Source organism: Cervus canadensis, chromosome 3, assembly GCF_019320065.1.
Source record: "Cervus canadensis isolate Bull #8, Minnesota chromosome 3, ASM1932006v1, whole genome shotgun sequence".
Lineage (NCBI taxonomy): Eukaryota > Metazoa > Chordata > Mammalia > Artiodactyla > Cervidae > Cervus > Cervus canadensis.
The window spans coordinates 43,980,038-43,996,969 of NC_057388.1; the positions used below are offsets into that span (position 1 = coordinate 43,980,038).

Below are 16,932 nucleotides of genomic sequence, written 5' to 3' on the forward strand. Positions count from 1 at the left end.
TCAAGATTACTTCCAGGACTTCCCTGGTGGCCCAGTGGTTGAGACTCTGCCTTGCAAGGCAGGGACATGAGTTCCATTCCTGGTTGGGGAACTAAGATCCCACATCCACAGAGCAACTAAGCCCGAGTACCGGAACTACTGAAGTCTGCAGGACACAACTACGGAGCCTGCACACTGTAGAACGCACACTGCAACGAAAGCTCCTACATGATGCAAGACCCAAAGCAGTCAAATAAATAAATTTTAAAAAGATTACTTCCTGTTTTCACATTGATTCTCCAAGCTTATGACTAACTTTGAGAGAGGCTTCTCAGAGTTCCAGGATGTCTAGGCTTCTTTCAGAATGAAGTTAGAAGTCACCCAGGCCAGATTAGTGATGGATAGCCAGTCACAGACAAAGCTCAGAACCAAGGGATAAATGATGTCTTTGGTGCTAGATGCACTACACTGACATTTTGTGGCTATGGATAATTCAATTATACCTTTTTGTGCAATGTCAACGGGCTTCCTCTGTTTTTTTCCTCTTGTGTACAACAGTAAAAATATTCACACTTTAGCCTGAGGCAAAACAAAGAAACGTGCCATGGTTTGCCTGAGAGTGTTGACTCCAAGGGGCCTTGCTCTGCCCTTGGTGTGCTCAGACAACTCTCCAAGACCGTCATCTCCATGTTAGGGCTGTGCTTTGATCAGGAATCATAAATATGCTGTCAATACTGTGTGGCAATCCAGTTTCATTAGTAACTATTTCATTCTCTCTTTACTCTTCTCAAGCTTCTTTTGAGATCTCAGGCACACCTGGCTTGCCCATGGTCATTGAAAAAGTGGAAGCCATCAGATGGGGATTCTCTCATCTTGCCAGCAGTGAATCTAGAAGCTGACTTCTTCCCCTTTTCCCTGGAGGAAGTGTCCCCCTGACTACTGTTAAATTAATTAAACAAAGAGGCCATTAGACTGAGATGCTCTAATGCCCTAGGGGCCTATGTAAGCAAACCAGAACCTAAGTCTATAAATGTCTCAAGGTTACAAAATCAAAACGCTAGGGACAATCAATCACAAACAACCAACAAGGCTTTAAGCTAGAGCCAATCAAAACTTTCCTTCCACCCTTCATAAAAATCTCTCCCCAACTCCTGTTGGTGGAGCTCCTAACCACTTCTGATTTGGCGCTGCCTGACTTGAATCCCATTTTTGCACAGATAAGCTCTTAACATTTTTAATATGCCTCGGCTGATCTTTATGCACCACAAAAGCCAATACCTCCACACATGTTCAAATTCACTTTCCTCTTGCCTTTTCAAACACTTCCCTTTAAAAAAAATTGGGACTTCCTGGGCGGTTCAGTGGTTAAGACTTCACCTTCCAATGAAGAGAGTATGGATTTGACCCCCTTTTGGGGAGCTGGAATCCTACATGCCTTGTGGCCAAAAAACAAAAACTAGAAACAGAAGCAGCATTGTAACAAATTCCATGACTTTGGAAAATGCTCCATATCAAAAAAATCTTTAAAAAAAAAATCATCCCTTTTTTCTGCTTCTTCAACCTCTCCCTTCTATTGTCCCAGCCTCAGCAGCGTATGAATCACAATCTGGATGCTTCTCCCTTGAAAAACACAAGAAACAAAAAGAAACAAAATCTAAACACTCCCTTGGGCCTTCTAACCTTCTTAAGACTTGTCTACACAACTGAATTTCCTTCAGTCTCCTGACACTTCCACTTCATCACACCTGCTTTGCTATGGTCACTGTGTGTCCAAGTTGTAACCCTTAGAGCCTGTTGAGTATGAATTATTTGGAAAATGACGTAACTATGTTAAGTATCTTGAGAGGGTATCATCCAGGATTTAGGGTGAGCCTTGAGTCCATGGACAGATGTCCTTATAAGAAAAAGGCCGGGGGCTGGGGGAGGGGGCTGCACTGAGAGAATAGCATTGAAACAAGTATACTATCAAGGGTGAAAGAGATCACCAGCCCAGGTTGGATGCATGAGACAAGGGTTGGTGCACTGGGAAGACCCAGAGGGATCGGATGGGGAGGGAGGTGGGAGGGGGGGATCGGGATGGGGAACACATGTAAATTCATGGCTGATTCATGTCAATGTATGGCAAAAACCACTACAATATTGTAAAGGAATTAGCCTCCAACTAATAAAAATAAATGAAAAAAAAAAAAGAGAGAGAGAGAGAAAGGCCATAGGAGACTTGAAACCCGGGAGAATCAGAGCAGAAAGCCATGTGAAGGAGGCAGAGATGGGAGTGATGAGTCTACAAGCCAAGGAATGCCAAGGATTGTAAGCCATCACTAGAAACCAGAAGAGGCTGGGAAGGAATCTCCCCCACAGCCTTTGAGGGAGTGCAACCCTGCTTGATTTTGAACTTCTGGTCATCAGAACTCTGAGAGAAAGAATTCATGTTCTTTTAGGCCACCAAGTTGTAGCAGTTTGTTATGACAGACCTAGGAGATTAATAGTCACCAATGACCTCCATGTTGCAGTACCTCAGACTCAATACCATCTCTCTCTTCCATTTTGCAACAGTAAACTCAGTTGACTCTTCCTTGCATGAAGCATCCTATAGCCCTAGCTTCCAGGGAACTACTACCTGTTGGGTTCTCTCTCTTCTCTTTGTGAGTGCTTCCTCTTTGGGTTCTTTGTGAGCTCTCCTGTTCCCACCGAACCTCTAAATGCCTGCTCTTCTCCCCCTACATTCTCTCAAGTAATCACACATGTACCTGCGGCTCTAAATATCATCTATTTAACAAAGACTCCCCAATTGATGCCTCCAACTCACCCCTGCTGAGAGCTCCCGTCATGTGTTATCTCATGCCTTCTTGACACAGCAGCTTAGCGGTTCCATGGTAATACCACACATGAACAAACACAAACATGCAAAACATTATTCTTTATTTCCATGAAATGTTTCTTTTGCCCCCTCCCTAAACCCTGTTCTTCCTCTGGTTTTCTACTTCGGAAGAAATGGCATCTCTACCCAGTACAACTGCTCTACCAGAAACCTGGGAGTCATTCTTTTCCTTACTCTCACATCCAACTCCTAAGCATGTCTCATCAATTTAACATGTAAAATGGATCTTGAATCCATTCACTTTTTTTAATATAGACTGTCACCATTCTGGAACCACACAAACACAATGTCTAACTGGGTCTCTTGCAACAACTTCTGATGGATTTTCTACACAGCAGTTAGAGATCCTTCAACGATCAGATCACATCATGCCCTTACGTAAAACCCTTCAAAGGATTCCCACTGAACTAAGCACATAAATCCAAACTATGAGGCCTTTTGTGACCCTGCCACACCTTCCGTCCATCCTTTCCTGCCCTGCCCATCCCTTTCCCGGTTCTGTCCACAGTGTTCTGTCCCTGTTCTGTCTTCTTTAGGCTCCAAGAATCTACCATACGTTTCCCACTGTGGCCCAGCTCTGCCTGGGATTATCTCCCTGACACCGTCTTCAGCTCACTTTCTCAGAGGGAACTCCCTGATTGCAAACCACCCCTTCAGTCCATTTTACATTGGTTTCTCCTGTTATTCTCTATCATAGAACTCAAATCTTTCTACCATTTGCCACAATCTGTAATTACGCATTCCATCATGTATTTATGTACCATCTCCCCTACCTGGGTGCCTTCAGAAAGCATCTGGGACTGTATCTGTTTCTCATCACTGAGCAGAGTGCCTAGCTCAGAGGCAGCCACAGATGGGATGCTCCATAAATATCTGCTGAATGAACTCTCTCTTCTACACCTTAAATGTGGGTTCTAGCAGGAAGGCTCGTCTGCTGAGGACACATACACCCAGAAGAATAAAAAACAATACCCTAAATCTACATTTTATGAAAACCCAAAGACGTTGATTTACAAACATATAAATTATTTTATTTACAAAGCCATGTTACAAAAAAAAAAAAAAAAAAAGCAAAAAAAAAAAAAAAAGAAATACAATCGCTCACTGGAGAATGTCTCCAGGCCTGGTGCTGAACCACGGCAGTATCAATAGATACATGTTTGTTCTTTCCTTTTTAAACTGTAAGCCATAGAATTTACTATTTACACCTACTTTAGACATTTATTCTGCTTACAATATCACAGGCATGGAATGAATTCTATCTGATAGTGCTAATACATAAAGGTGCGGGACAAAGAAGGAAAATACTTAGTGTTACAAAATATGGATCGTAGAAAAGAAACCCACTCCACAAGTGTGGCATTTGTTTAGAATGTTTGGACATGCTTTCTTCAAAATTTCTGGAAAAGGTTCTAAAATTGGTAGTAGGAAAGGACAAATGAGCAGGTGCAAATTCTCCTCTGTGCAACAACAGTTATTGAATATACCCCATGACTGACCAGCTACATAAAACCCACAGAGTTTTGTTAAAGTGCCATGGGCTGACAGCATAACAAAATAGAAGGTGTAAATAGAAAATTTCTTTTTTTCCTTTTTTAAAACAAGAGTTCACTGAGAATCAGCAATAATAGAATATGCTGTATAAACTATTCTCTACAAAGGTTGATCAGCATTATTTACAATTGGTACATTGATACAAAAGAAGGCATACAAGTTATCCAGGTCGCTTTTTTTTTTTTATGGCTGACAGGTCTATGCATTGCGTTACGCTTTAACAACCAGAGCTTTCGAGCCTCTACGGCTGGCGACAAGTCACAAGATCTTCAGGCAGATGGGGGTGTGTGCAGTCAAGGGGCTAGGAGAGAGGGCTGAGTGGGGTGTGCACAACAGAAGTACCCAAAGGATATTCCCCCAAAAATGCTTTATAGGCTGGTCCAGTTGAACTCCATCCAAACAAACTGAAAGAAAACCTTTTATTTGCATTCCATTTTTCAAGCTGTGAGTTTTGAATACATCATTATAAAGTAAACCTGTAGCTGACTGTGAAGGAAGAAACACCGTGGGTTTTCCCTTTTTGCTCAGTTTCCAGAAATGTCCTCACCTTGGTCAGAGCCAGTCTTTCACCAAGTAAGCAGCATTCAGTGGGGAGCCTCTTTATTCCAGCTTGCAATTCAAGATGTAGAGAGCTAAAATGTTTAAAATCCATTGAATCGCTCCTTTAGTCCCTGTCGAGACATTATTTCTCAGAAGCAGCCACTTAATCTCTCAACCTTTGTTTTCCCTCTTTGAGTGTAAGAGTTTGTAAATCAGAGGGTTATTTTGTTGCTGAGATTTTTTTTGTTGTTGTTTTCACTCCTGCAAGTATTACAACTCAAAATAAATTATTAAAAAAAAACAGACTTCTAAAACTGAACAAGACGAAAATTGTGCAAAAATAACAAAGATATGTACATACTTTTCAGTCTGAAGAAATGTACAATAAAAACATAATTCAAAGAACATTTTAAAAATATAAACATTGCTTCAACTTTCCTAAGTTTCATATTGTTTCTGAAACTATTCTGGTCAGTTAGCTCTGTAATATAGTAAAACATAAATTATTACAAAATTAACACTATAAAAATTTACTTTAAGAATATCTTCTAAACTTTTTTCAAAGGGTCTAACCTTGTTTATAATTTCTTAAACATTTATAAGTCTTAAAATCTGCCTTAACCTTTTTTTTTTAAAAAAGAAAAAGTAACAATCTTCCCTTCAATTTGCAGTCTCTTTTTCCCAAGATGGAAATAAACCAGCATATAAGTGCACTTTTAACACTGTAGAAATAAAAATGAATTCATCTGAACTAATGTCCTAGTACCTAATATCAACTCCTGATTTTTAAAAAAATCATTTTATATTAAAAACTTTAGTAATCCTATTAAGAAACACTGTCAGTGCAATTCCGTTGATGCAAATCACTCCGTTTGCCTCCCGTCTTTGCAAAATCCAATCATATGGTGAAATTTAACAGTAGTCTGATCTTTGGGTTTGGAGGGAATGGGAAAGAAAAGGAAAACTTTAGGTTAGGGATGAGGGTTTACATCCAGCGGCAAAACTCGCATTCATATCTGACTTATGGATGAAGCAAAAACTCCTAGTATCTCTTCCATTATACTGTACACAAAGTTACATGATTCATAGCACAGAACACCTATTTTATATGGGGAACTCCTTCCTGATTACAATTCCCAATTAGAGCTTATGGTATTGTTTCTTTCAGAACTCCAGTGTGAACAGTTTTGTAGCTGCAGGCCTCCGGCTTCTCCCTTCTGGCTCTTCTCCATGAGTGGTGGCCTTACCATTCTTTCCTGGGTGGCTGTGCTGGAATGGGGGCCTCTGGCCAAGGGCACGGTGGTGGGTGGGCAATGCTAGTATTTATTATTAACAGGGGTTTGGCAATTAACCCTCCACAGCAGCTTTCCCTCAAGCCCTTGCTTCTGGCCCGGCTTTTCTCCTCTTGTCAAGCCCCAGAGGGCAGCTTGAGAACGTCCACAGCCCTGGGTACCATTCCTCCTCCTGAGTGGCTTCCTGAGGTCTTGTGCCCCTTTCCCTGGAATTCTTCCCCCCGGTGACTTCCTCGGCCTTGTGCCCTTGTACACGGTGCTCTGGGAGGAACTGTGTAGCATGGAGGCCTAACAAGCTCAGATGATCACAGTTACCCAATTCCCACCATCTTTTGAGGATGTCTTTTCCTACCCCCACACCATTCTTCCTGCAACCTTGTAGGTCCGTTCCTGCCCCGTCCCTAACCCAGTACGTCTGTGAGCTGCATAGCTGCATAGCGGTACTGAGTGAGCGCCATCATTAAACGCTGCTGTTCTCAATTCTGCATCTGGTTCCTGCCATTCTGCTGCCCTAGAAACCTGATGGGGACACGTGGCCCACCCTCCAGCTCTCTGTTCCCTAAACACAGGCAGCTCCCCAGCAAAGCCCCTCCCCCATCAACACACGGTCCAGAGGGGAGGTATGAGAGCCTGTTCCTCTGATGGCCAGGGGGGACCCAGAGAGCGGCAGGTAGGCGGGGACGGGAGGGAAAGATGGAAGAGCCCAAGGAGAGGAGCACTGAATGTGCTCGAGTTCAAGAGTTTCAGACGAGGCCAACCAGGAACAGACATTCTGCAATGTCTGCTCTTGTGGCTGGAGCAAAATGATGCAGCAGCAGCATCAGAAGCTAGATGAGTGACTCCAAACTTGGAAGAAGGTATACACATGGCAAATCAAAGAACGGAAACAAAACACTGGTACTTGTTTTCTGTAAATCTCAAATTCACGTTCTTTTGCCTTTTTCTTTTTTCCTCAAAACTAAAAATTGGTCAATTAAAAAAAGAAGAAAGGCCAGAACCACAGGTAGGGCATAGGAAACAGACTCCCCCACTGCCCACTCCCCTCCCTCCTCTGGCTGGGGTGGGGTCCCGTGGCCAGGCATTGGTTTGGAAGTGGCTTCAGAGTCTTGTTATGGAAGAGTCCTTATCCTGCCCGTTCTGTTTGTGTTCTTCTAGGAAAGAAAAGAAAAAAGAAAAAGCTTGTTTCAAAAACATACATTTGGGGTTACCTACAAGAGTTCAAAAAGATAGCCTCATTTCCTCATCTATAATAAAAAGGACACCATGCCACTCCTTGCATTCAGCAAAACCCAGTTGTGAAGAACAAATGAGGTGACTGAAGTAAAGGACTCGGTAAATGGAAGGTAGCCACAAAGGTCCCAGCTGTGGAGGAAAGCACATGGACAAATCCCATAGATTAACAGGGCTCCCTCCAGGAGGGAGGACTGGGACAGCTGATCTGTCTCCTTTTTTGTTTTGTTTTTCTGTCCATCTTTTCCTAACTAACCCACAGAGAGCATGGAGAATTACCCAAGGAAGAAGTATAGTGCTGGGTTAAGCATAAAGGCTTTGAATATACAGGTTTGGTTCAAGTTCCTTCACCTTCATTTGCAAAATGACATTTTGTCCCCAACATGACCAGTTTGTTAAAAGATTGAAACGTATGTAATGTATGTGAGGGGCAGAGCACACCACCTACAGAGGAAGAGCTCAACAAAAGAGAGGTGTTGGTGTTATTGTTACAGTTAGGCTGTCTGTTAAACCCCACTGTGGGTTCCCAGCTAGTGTGCCTAGAGCTGTTGATTGCACAGGTACCTGTGAAGGGTCAAAGTGGAGTCTCCAGGCACACCTTGCAACCTGTTCAGAGGCCTGCTGTCAACAGGCAGATTCCTGGAGCCCCGCCTTCACCCTAGCACAGAGGGTGGGCTGCAGGTGCTCAGTGCAAACCCCACCACAAGTGACTCAAAATGCTGGAGATGCACTCCCTGATCTGAGGATACAAAACTGTTCCCTATTAACCTTCACCCACACTCCACCCAAGGTTTGTAGGAAAACGCCAAAGGCCAAAGTGCAGAAGAACACTGTAACTCTTTATCTATGACACATATGGCACTCCTGAGACAATGTTAACAGCCATGCACATATTTTTTCCCATCATGTACCCTCCCTGGCCTCTCCAGGACGTGCACACACTCCACTGGAGAAAATCACGTCTACACTGTTTACACACCTCAAGTTTATTAAAAAACTCTTAAATCTACCCTGAACAGTTCCACCATGAAACCACATCCTGAATGATAACTACAGCTCACCAGAAGCCTCGAGAAAGTGCTGACTGATGTCTGCCAAGAGTAAGGCCCGTTAGTCAACAGCATCTTATTTAACTTTCACAGCGACCTCAGAAGGTAGGTGTCCATTTTGCCATTTAACGTATGAAAAACCTGTGACTCAGAGAAGTAATCCGCCCAATATCATGCAACTGCTAACAGTAAAAGCTAGCATTTGTGTGTGTTAGGGCTCAGGCATTTTGTAGAGGCTTTATGTCAATAAATTAATTTAATCCTCACAAAAGCCGCATGAGATAGGGGTTATAATGAGCCCATCTTACAGACGAGGAAACTCAAGCACAGAGAAATGAAGGAACTTGCCCAAGGGCACACAACCAATTACCAGCAGGCCTAGTTTTAGACGCCGGGCATCCATTTTCTTAACCGGAGATGAGATGTGAACCCCAAAGCCCACATTCTTTCCACCCTGCTGAAGACCCTATGGACTTCTGCCCCCCAGTAACTTACCGGTCGGCTGTGTCCTGGGCTGGATATGCTTGAAGGACTGGATTGTGACAAAGCTAGGCTGCTATTTTTCCCAACCTGAAAGACACCAGTGAAGCCTTCCTCAGACACGGGCGTCAGCTTGGGACAGACTCCCGGATACCACGAGTCGCGAGGGGAGAGGAGGAGGCTTCACGGTACCTCGCAGGCTCTCCTCCTGTGGTGTGGAACTCGTGTTTCCACCTTAAACGTCAGAAAAAATGGGTATGTTTCAGGGGGCCTCCACCATGCCCCTCTCATCCCAGAGGGAAAATTGAGGGGAACTCTCAAGCCGTTTCCCAGACACGCAGACTGCAAATTTTCTGGAGGAGGCCCAGTTTTCCCACCTGTGACTGCAGTTCCTGACCCATTTCGTTTCAGGCCCAGACTCCCTTGGACTGGCTGAGAATGAATGCTTGCGTTTTTTCTAAGTTTTCCCAGCACACTCCACGTCGTTGTTAAGAAATATGGCAAGAGGCATCAGCTTTGCCTTCCAGTGGGAGCTTAAGCCCAGGCCTTCCTAACTTGCCCCCGGGGTGTGTGGGCTTGGCCTTCATGCTCACAGTGGGCAGTGTCCTCAGGGGAGGAGTTCCGCGCCCCTCGCCTTTTCATAGACACGGGCCTTACCTTCCGGAGAAGGCAACGCCACCCTACTCCAGTACTCTTGCCTGGAAAATCCCATGAACGGAGGAGCCTAGTAGGCTGCAGTCCATGGGGTCACTAAGAGTCGGAAAGGACTGAGCGACTTCACTTTCACTTTTCACTTTCATGCATTGGAGAAGGAAATGGCAACCCACTCCAGTGTTCTTGCCTGGAGAATCCTAGGGACAGGGGAGCCTGGTGGGCTGCCGTCTATGGGGTCGCAGAGTCGGACACGACTGAAGCGACTTAGCAGCAGCAGCAGCAGCAGCCTTACCTTCACAGTCTTGTTTTTTGTTCAATTTAGTATCTCCACAGCAAATTCTGGGGCCTTACAACTACCAGATACAATTAAATAGATCCCCTATTGGTCCCCAAATCATATTTTACCTTGAATTTCTCACCCTCATGCCACGTCTCGCCCAATCTCCTAAGAGATTCCAAAGGCCTAAGATTTCCCCAAGGGCTTAGATTTCCCCAAAGGCCTGAGATTTCCCCAAGGGCTTCCCGAAGGGCTTTCCCCAACACCTGGAAATCACCGGTGGTGACCCTGGACAAAGCCTTTTCTTAATGGCCTGGTGACAAGCACCCAGATATCAGCTGCAATAGAGAACCAACACTGACTGGCTCCAAGGCAGCCGTTACATTCATCCACTCTTTTGATTTCCCTCCTGATGAGCACTCTATCTGATGGAGGCTTGTCTGCTCCTTTCACCACTGGTTTTGACTAATTCAGCATGCTTACCAAACATTTCATATGGTCCTGCACATGAAAGAATCAACAGTGCCACATTTACTTGAGACAGAGGCACTCCACCCATACAGAGGTACTCCATCAATAGAGACAGAGATGAAAAGTCCAGACTCCAGAGGCAAACTGCCTGGGTGTAAATCCCAGCCCTAATTTACTTGCTGTGTGACTTTGGGCACATTATTTAACCTTCCTGTGCCTTGGTTTACTCATCTGTAAAATGGGGGTAATAACAGGTGAAGATTAAAGAATATATGAAGGGCTTGGACCAGAGTCCAGGCCATAAGTAACAGTTAGCTGCTAGAACTTCACTGAAAACAGGTGGCACTATAGCCTTGCTGCTCAGTCTGTGGCCAGCACACCAGTGCAGTGACTATGCCTGGTGTCTGTTAGAAATGCAGACTCTCAGGCTTCACTCCAAACCTGCTGACTCAGAATGTGCACTTTATTGAGAATCCCCTGGTGATTCATGTGCACATTCAAGTTTAAGAAGCCCTGGATCTGCCCTCCATCCTGAGACCTGGAGGTGGCAAGAACGAGCAGTTATTAGATTCAGGGTGGGGGTGCCCGGTGGGTGCTGGTCCCTCTCCCCAGCACCCCTGCAACTGCAGATGTGTGCAACTGTCTGGGCCCTGATGAGAGGACCTCTGTACCCCTTGCAGACTTGGCCTCGGGTTGCAGCTTGTCTGGCCCTTGAGATCCAAAATTGCTTTTCTCGCATGTTTGCTTGTGTTTTGTGAATCCCCCTCAAGAGTTTCTCTGCATGAGGTTTTAACAAGTCTCACACAAAGATGATGAAAACCATGAAAACATCTTTTAAACAACTGCCTCTCATGCCGCCAAAGCCCTCACTCCCAGACAGGGCTGGGGCCCACTGAATTCTGTCAGCCTGGGGCTGCTGCTACAGTCCATGCACACTGTCCTGCGAGGTCCCTCCCACTGGACTCAGCTCGCAGAGACCCCAGGCAGCCCCTCCCTACCTCTTGCTCCTTCCTCTACACACAAATGACGCCAGAGTCAGACGGGAGGCTTTTCTAAACAGCAATCCCGGCCGGAGAAGAAGGGGGAGACTTGAAGATGAGAACAGGGCTCCAGGGAAAAAACATGTGTTCTTCATGGACCACATCCCATCCCCCCAGCTTCCCTCACGACACCCTCATCTGTGTATAGTGGCCTTGAACACTTCTGTGCCAGGTGGTGTGGGCTGCAGTGTTACTTCAGGAAATAAAGAGTTATCTTAGGAGTAGGGAGCCTGGTCAAGTGAGAAGCATAGCAGCCCCCTAAGGTGGGACCCAGGTCATCATGTAACCTGCTAGGCCCCAGGTTCTTCCTAAGGGGATGCCACTAGATCAAACTGCTTGGCAACAGAACTCTTCAGTGAAATCATCCAGACTGACAATAGAGTGAGGTGGGGAGCTCAGAATCTCTCTATGCCTTAGTCTGCTCATCTGTAAAGTGGTGATTACAACAGCATCAACTGTGCTGGGCTGTTGTGAGGATTAAATGAGGTGATACTCATATAGGACTCAAAATAGCACCTAGCACATAGTGGGTACTGTAGAAAGTGTTTGTTACATAAACTTCTCTCAGAACAAGGGGTGGAATCACCTAGAGGGAGATCAAGGAGGGGACTCATGCTTGTGTTACCTATCTGGGCCACCTGTTTGGACCACGTGGCTAAGTCGGGGGGCACTGCTGCTTCCCCAACCCCCCTCCTTGGGCAGTGCCAGGAGGCTCCTGGAAGGACGGGTCCCTTACCTGCCGAGAGGAGGTGCTGTTAACAGGATCGGGCACCGGAGCAAGAAGGCTGGGCGGGTTCTTTCTGTGAACGCTATTCATTCCAGGCATTTTAGTGATTTTACAGGCTTTGCTACTAGAACTTGAGTTCTTACGCTTTTTTCCTTCTGATTTGTCAAAAGAGAGGGGCAGAGAAGACACAGCATTGTGTGAGGCCAGAGAGAGGTCCCCTGCAAGGGAGGGCACAGAGAGGGGACAGGAGTCACTGCTGCCGCCCCCAGAGCCCACGTGTCTCACTAGGTCCGTGGGGCCACCAGGCAGCGAGGTCCGTCCTGAGGGCTCCAGTTTGGCACTGAGTGGGCTCACCCCATTGTTTGAGTTGTGCACAGACAGACTGTTATAGGGAGGGGCCGCCTGATAGGAGTTCAAAGCGGAACTGGCATTCAAAACACAGTTCTTTTTGTGGGGCCCTGACAATGGGGAGGCGAGGGATGTCTGCAAGGGTAATGAGGAGGAAGAGGAGGAAGTCGAAGACTGCGGCTTCCTCTTTTTGTTACTTGGAGACTCGTCGCTACGGGCAGACAGGTCTTTGACTTTTGAGGATTTGCTGGTTTTGGTTTTGGATGGCTTGTGGGATGGGGAAGCGATGACGGCTGGTATCGGGGACACGGCGGGTGGGGCCTTGAAGGTTGAGTCCATGATGCTGAGGGTTGCGGCCACATGAGGGAAAGCTGTGGTGTGTGACATGAGGGCGCTCGGGTCCGGCGATGTCACAAAAGCTGCATTTGAGAGCATGGCTGATGTCATTATGTAAGAAGAGGTGAGTCTCGAGCTGATGGGAGCTGAAGGAAGATACACAGCACTGGGGTTGCTGAAAGGCTGTAAAACGGATGCTGGAACAGGGGTGGTGAGGTGGGCTGCTGGCGAGGGCATGGGGCTATCTGCCGCAGGAGGGATCTTCCTAAACGTGAGAGAAGAGTGAAAGAGAAACAGTGAGAAATAGGCTTTGCATTGCTCCAGAAGCTCGATTAAGTGTGAGCATCAGGGCTACAGAGAAAACCCTGGTGGAAACCAGACTATGGAAAATGAAGCCTTGAAGGATGGCGAAATCTGATTTATGGCCCTTCCCTATGGTTTCCCCCCATTGCAACATCCGGCAAACTAGTTTTAATCACTTTCAGGTTTTCAGATCCTTTTCTCCATGCTTGGCTATTGGATAATGGCCGATTTGGGTTCCCAAATAAAAGGCGAATGTTAATTAGAATAGAAATTGCCCCAACAGTATCCCCCTGCTTTCTTGCCCCTGGCAGTGATGAAGGTGATTTTTAATGAGAGGTGGTCATTTCACACTTAGGTCCTGGCTTGAAGAAGGGTGAGGACAGGGCTGTGCCACCTGCACATGGGGGCCAGCACATCCCCCATGCCCCTGCAGCCTCTGCGCCCCCTGCCTCCACACCCTGCTCTTGACTGGAGTCACCCCTCTCCTCACAGGCCAGTCTGCCCCTGCGTGCGCTGTCTAAAGTCTCTGGTTACCCTGTAGAGAGGTACTGCTACATTTGTTCCTCTTCACCTTGCTCCGCCTCCCCACTCACTCAGGAGCTATCACTGGGGTATGGCTGTTCTTCAGCAGGTCTTCCTGTCCTCGGGTAAAGAAGTGGGGAAGGTAGAAGAATCCTCATAGATCCAGAGAAGGGGATCGGGAATTTCTAGTTTGTTCTGAAGGTAGATGCAGGAGAACACATGAATGGGGGGGTCCTTCCTGAAAGCTGGAGTGGGGGTACCTGGGAAAAAACTCTCTGCCTCCTACACTCTGTGGAGCCCGGGCCAGCAGCAGGTAGAGGGTCACCCTGGAAGTCTCCCCGCAAACTCCATCTTTTGACTCATGATGGAAACAGCTTCTGCTTCCAAGCCGTGGCCTTGGTTCATATTGCTACTACTCTGGAGACTAGGAGGAGCATGGGGGCTCGGGATCACCATGTCCCTGACTTTTCAGGAAAGGATACAGACCTCAGGAGAGAGGATACTGATCTCAGGAGCCAGGGGCATATTTTCAAACAGGTTCTTTCCTGTTCCTCACCTTGCTCACTCCTCCCTGTTTCTACTGGAAGTCATTTTCCATGTAGCTGGGGATCCCCAGAAGTTAGGAACTAGCTCTGCCTCTTGGAAAGCAGCACTTAAGGCGGGCAGGTGTGAGACGGTGCCTCCCTTCAGCAGGGAACTCTGGAAAGAGGCCCCGCTGAGGAGGACATGCCTCTCCTAGCCCTGCTCTCTCCCGAGGATTCCGTTTTCTGCCTGCAATTTGGTGAGGCCCACGGCTTCCATCTCTAGGGTGGGATCCAGGGGGATCCTCGAATACACAAGTGCAGTGTCCTTGAAATCATCAGACTGAGATCAAATACAGGAGAAAAATGTTGCCAAAGCGTGGCCATAATGGTGTTTGAAAAATCTATTTTCTCTCAAGCCTAAAGAGGGTAAAAGATGCTATCAACACTAAACAAGGGCTCCATTAATAGTTCTTGTTGCAATGAATGAATGACTGAATGAATGGATGGATGGGTGGGTGGTGGATGGGTGAGCGGATGAATTCTCAGCAGCAATACAACAAAGCATGCCAGCCAAGGACTCCCATAAATCAGATGAGAAAGGCCTAAACACACCCTTAGAACTGTCTGGCACTGCACCACCCCTCTCTAACAGCACCAGGGCCCATTTCTCAGAGGGTGCAATGTCCGCACACCACATTGTCTCTGCTGGCTGCTGCCTCCTGTGGTTCTCCAGGCATCCCACTCAATCTTTCCTTCACTCAAGTTTTGTACCAGCTAAAATATGGGTAGGAGTCCATATGGGCAGAGTTCTGGCAGTTACTTGTAATAAAAAGTTATTTACAAATACCAGATGGCTCATTTAGAGAGGGCCCCAATCGATGACCATAAGTGGGATCCATCTGAGCGTCCTGATCCGGCATTTCCCCATTACAGAGTCTACACTCAGGTTTCAGCCTGTGCTGACCAGAGCTGAAGTCCTCAGCCTGCCCTGGCTGACACTCAGCACTGGGATGGGCGCTATTTTTCTGCATACCTTCTACCTCTTCCCTTCCTCCCCCCACTCATCTTAAGTGGACAGCAGAGGCAGGAGGGGCGAAGGGGCAGGGGGCGAAACAGGGCGAGGGGCATGTGGCAGCTCACTGTCCCTGGGAACCCCTTCCCCCATGCTAGACAGTTCATGTGCTTTTCAGGTGCCAAATGGCAGTGGATTTCAGCTTGGTGGGCTGTGTCCCAGTTGCAGCTTTGCACGCTGGCCTAGGGAAGTCCCATACAAAAGCCCCCAGATGCGAATAAATTACAGTGCCCATCCTCCCCTGCCGGCTGGCACGGAGATCCAGATGCTGACCTGGCTGAAAGAGAATACTGTGTTGGCGTCTCCTGATGCAGAGTTAAATGCTTGTTAAAGAAAAAAGAGTCTTGGCCGTTCCTTTTCTTCCTAATGTCTTCCACGCCCCCATCGGCTGCCATCCCTCCAGGTTCGGGCCCGTCGGGGCCTGGGGTTTGGGCAGCGAGGTTGAGAGGGCAGCGGGGTGCTACGCTCTCCAGAGTTGACACCCAGGCAGCCCCAATGTTGCTCAGTGACAGCAGATTTGTTAGGCAAGTCCTGAAAAGGGGGGAGGGACCTGATGCCCTGTGGCTCGGGTTTCTGTGCCTGAGGAGGAAAGGAATATGGACTTGAGCTGACAGGACACCAGGCAGCGAAATACAGATCAACACATTCCTTCCACGTGTCCGGGACTAACACTTCCACAACACAGGAGAGCAGAGCTGCGGGCCACCAGGGCCAGCTGCCATGCTGGGGGACCCGCGCACAGGCTTCAGTCGCCTGACACCAGGGGTACGGGAACCCCGCATGCAGCCCATCGGGTGCAGCTCAGAAAGGACACAGGTAGAAAACGGGTGCCCTTGAGACACACTGGGCAGTCACTGAAGTGAGAAGAAACCATAAGCTTCTCTTGTGGCCCTTTCCTACGTCACAAGAAGTGTCAGCGTGTCATCCTAAGTCTGCGTGGAGAGCTTACAGCACACGCGGTGGGGCTTACTTCTAGAAGTTCTGGAAGCTCTCAGGGCGTCGTGGTGAATAGGGGCTGAGGGGCCATCACTGTCTGGGAGAGAGAAGGCGACCTGGGAGTGGGCAGGTTTCGAATGCTCTTCCCATCCTACCCTAGTACCTAGTACTGTTTCTCGGGAATGCCTTCCCAGCCTTTCCTGGGCTTCGCTGGGCAGGCTGGGCGGTTCGATGTTGGCTTTCCTGGACCATCTGGGCCTAGAGCTGAGGGATCCATGATTCTACAGATTATGAGATCTTAAAAGGTCACCTTTGCAGGGGTTGGGGGTGGCTGAAGATCGCCAGGGGGTCAGCCTGGCATTACCAAGTGTCCAGAATGGCAGTTCCTTAGATGATATGCTTTGAGAGGACCTAGCATGTCACTCTGTACAACAGCATTGCATTTCCCTAAGTCAAGAAGGCTTTTTCCCTTTTTATGAATCTATTAAAATGTAAATACATCGAGAGGTGTTGGAGAATAAAAGGACCATAGAGAAATGGGACGTAAGTTCGGTTTAGGGTAGAGAGAAGTATGTAGAGAGGTGAGGAGAGAGTCCTAGGGATGTGGGAAGGGCCAAAGACAAGCTTAACCAACTTGGCAACATGGTCCTGGATCTGCCCTGTTTGGCCACGCTGCATAGTTTTTCATAGGACATTAAACAATTGCAAATTGGTCAATAA

General features: G+C 47.2%; 1 protein-coding gene across 7 annotated transcripts in view; it reads right to left on the reverse strand.

The window, feature by feature from the left end:
* Positions 1-4,490: 4,490 nt before the first annotated feature.
* The window catches only part of ATXN7L1 (ataxin 7 like 1), a 253,029-nt gene continuing 240,587 nt past the window's right edge, over positions 4,491-16,932 (reverse strand). For 4 of the 7 annotated variants that reach the window (XM_043463018.1, XM_043463024.1, XM_043463022.1 and 1 more), the window contains 4 exons: positions 15,550-15,855; positions 12,181-13,120; positions 9,018-9,092; positions 4,491-7,394 (listed from right to left, as the gene is read on the reverse strand). In XM_043463018.1, coding sequence (XP_043318953.1) covers positions 7,353-7,394; positions 9,018-9,092; positions 12,181-13,120; positions 15,550-15,855 — 1,363 coding nt within the window. In that variant the 3' untranslated portion in view covers positions 4,491-7,352. The remainder of the gene's footprint in view (positions 7,395-9,017; positions 9,093-12,180; positions 13,121-15,549; positions 15,856-16,932) is intronic. The other 3 variants (XM_043463019.1, XM_043463021.1, XM_043463020.1) reach the window with 3 other exon arrangements.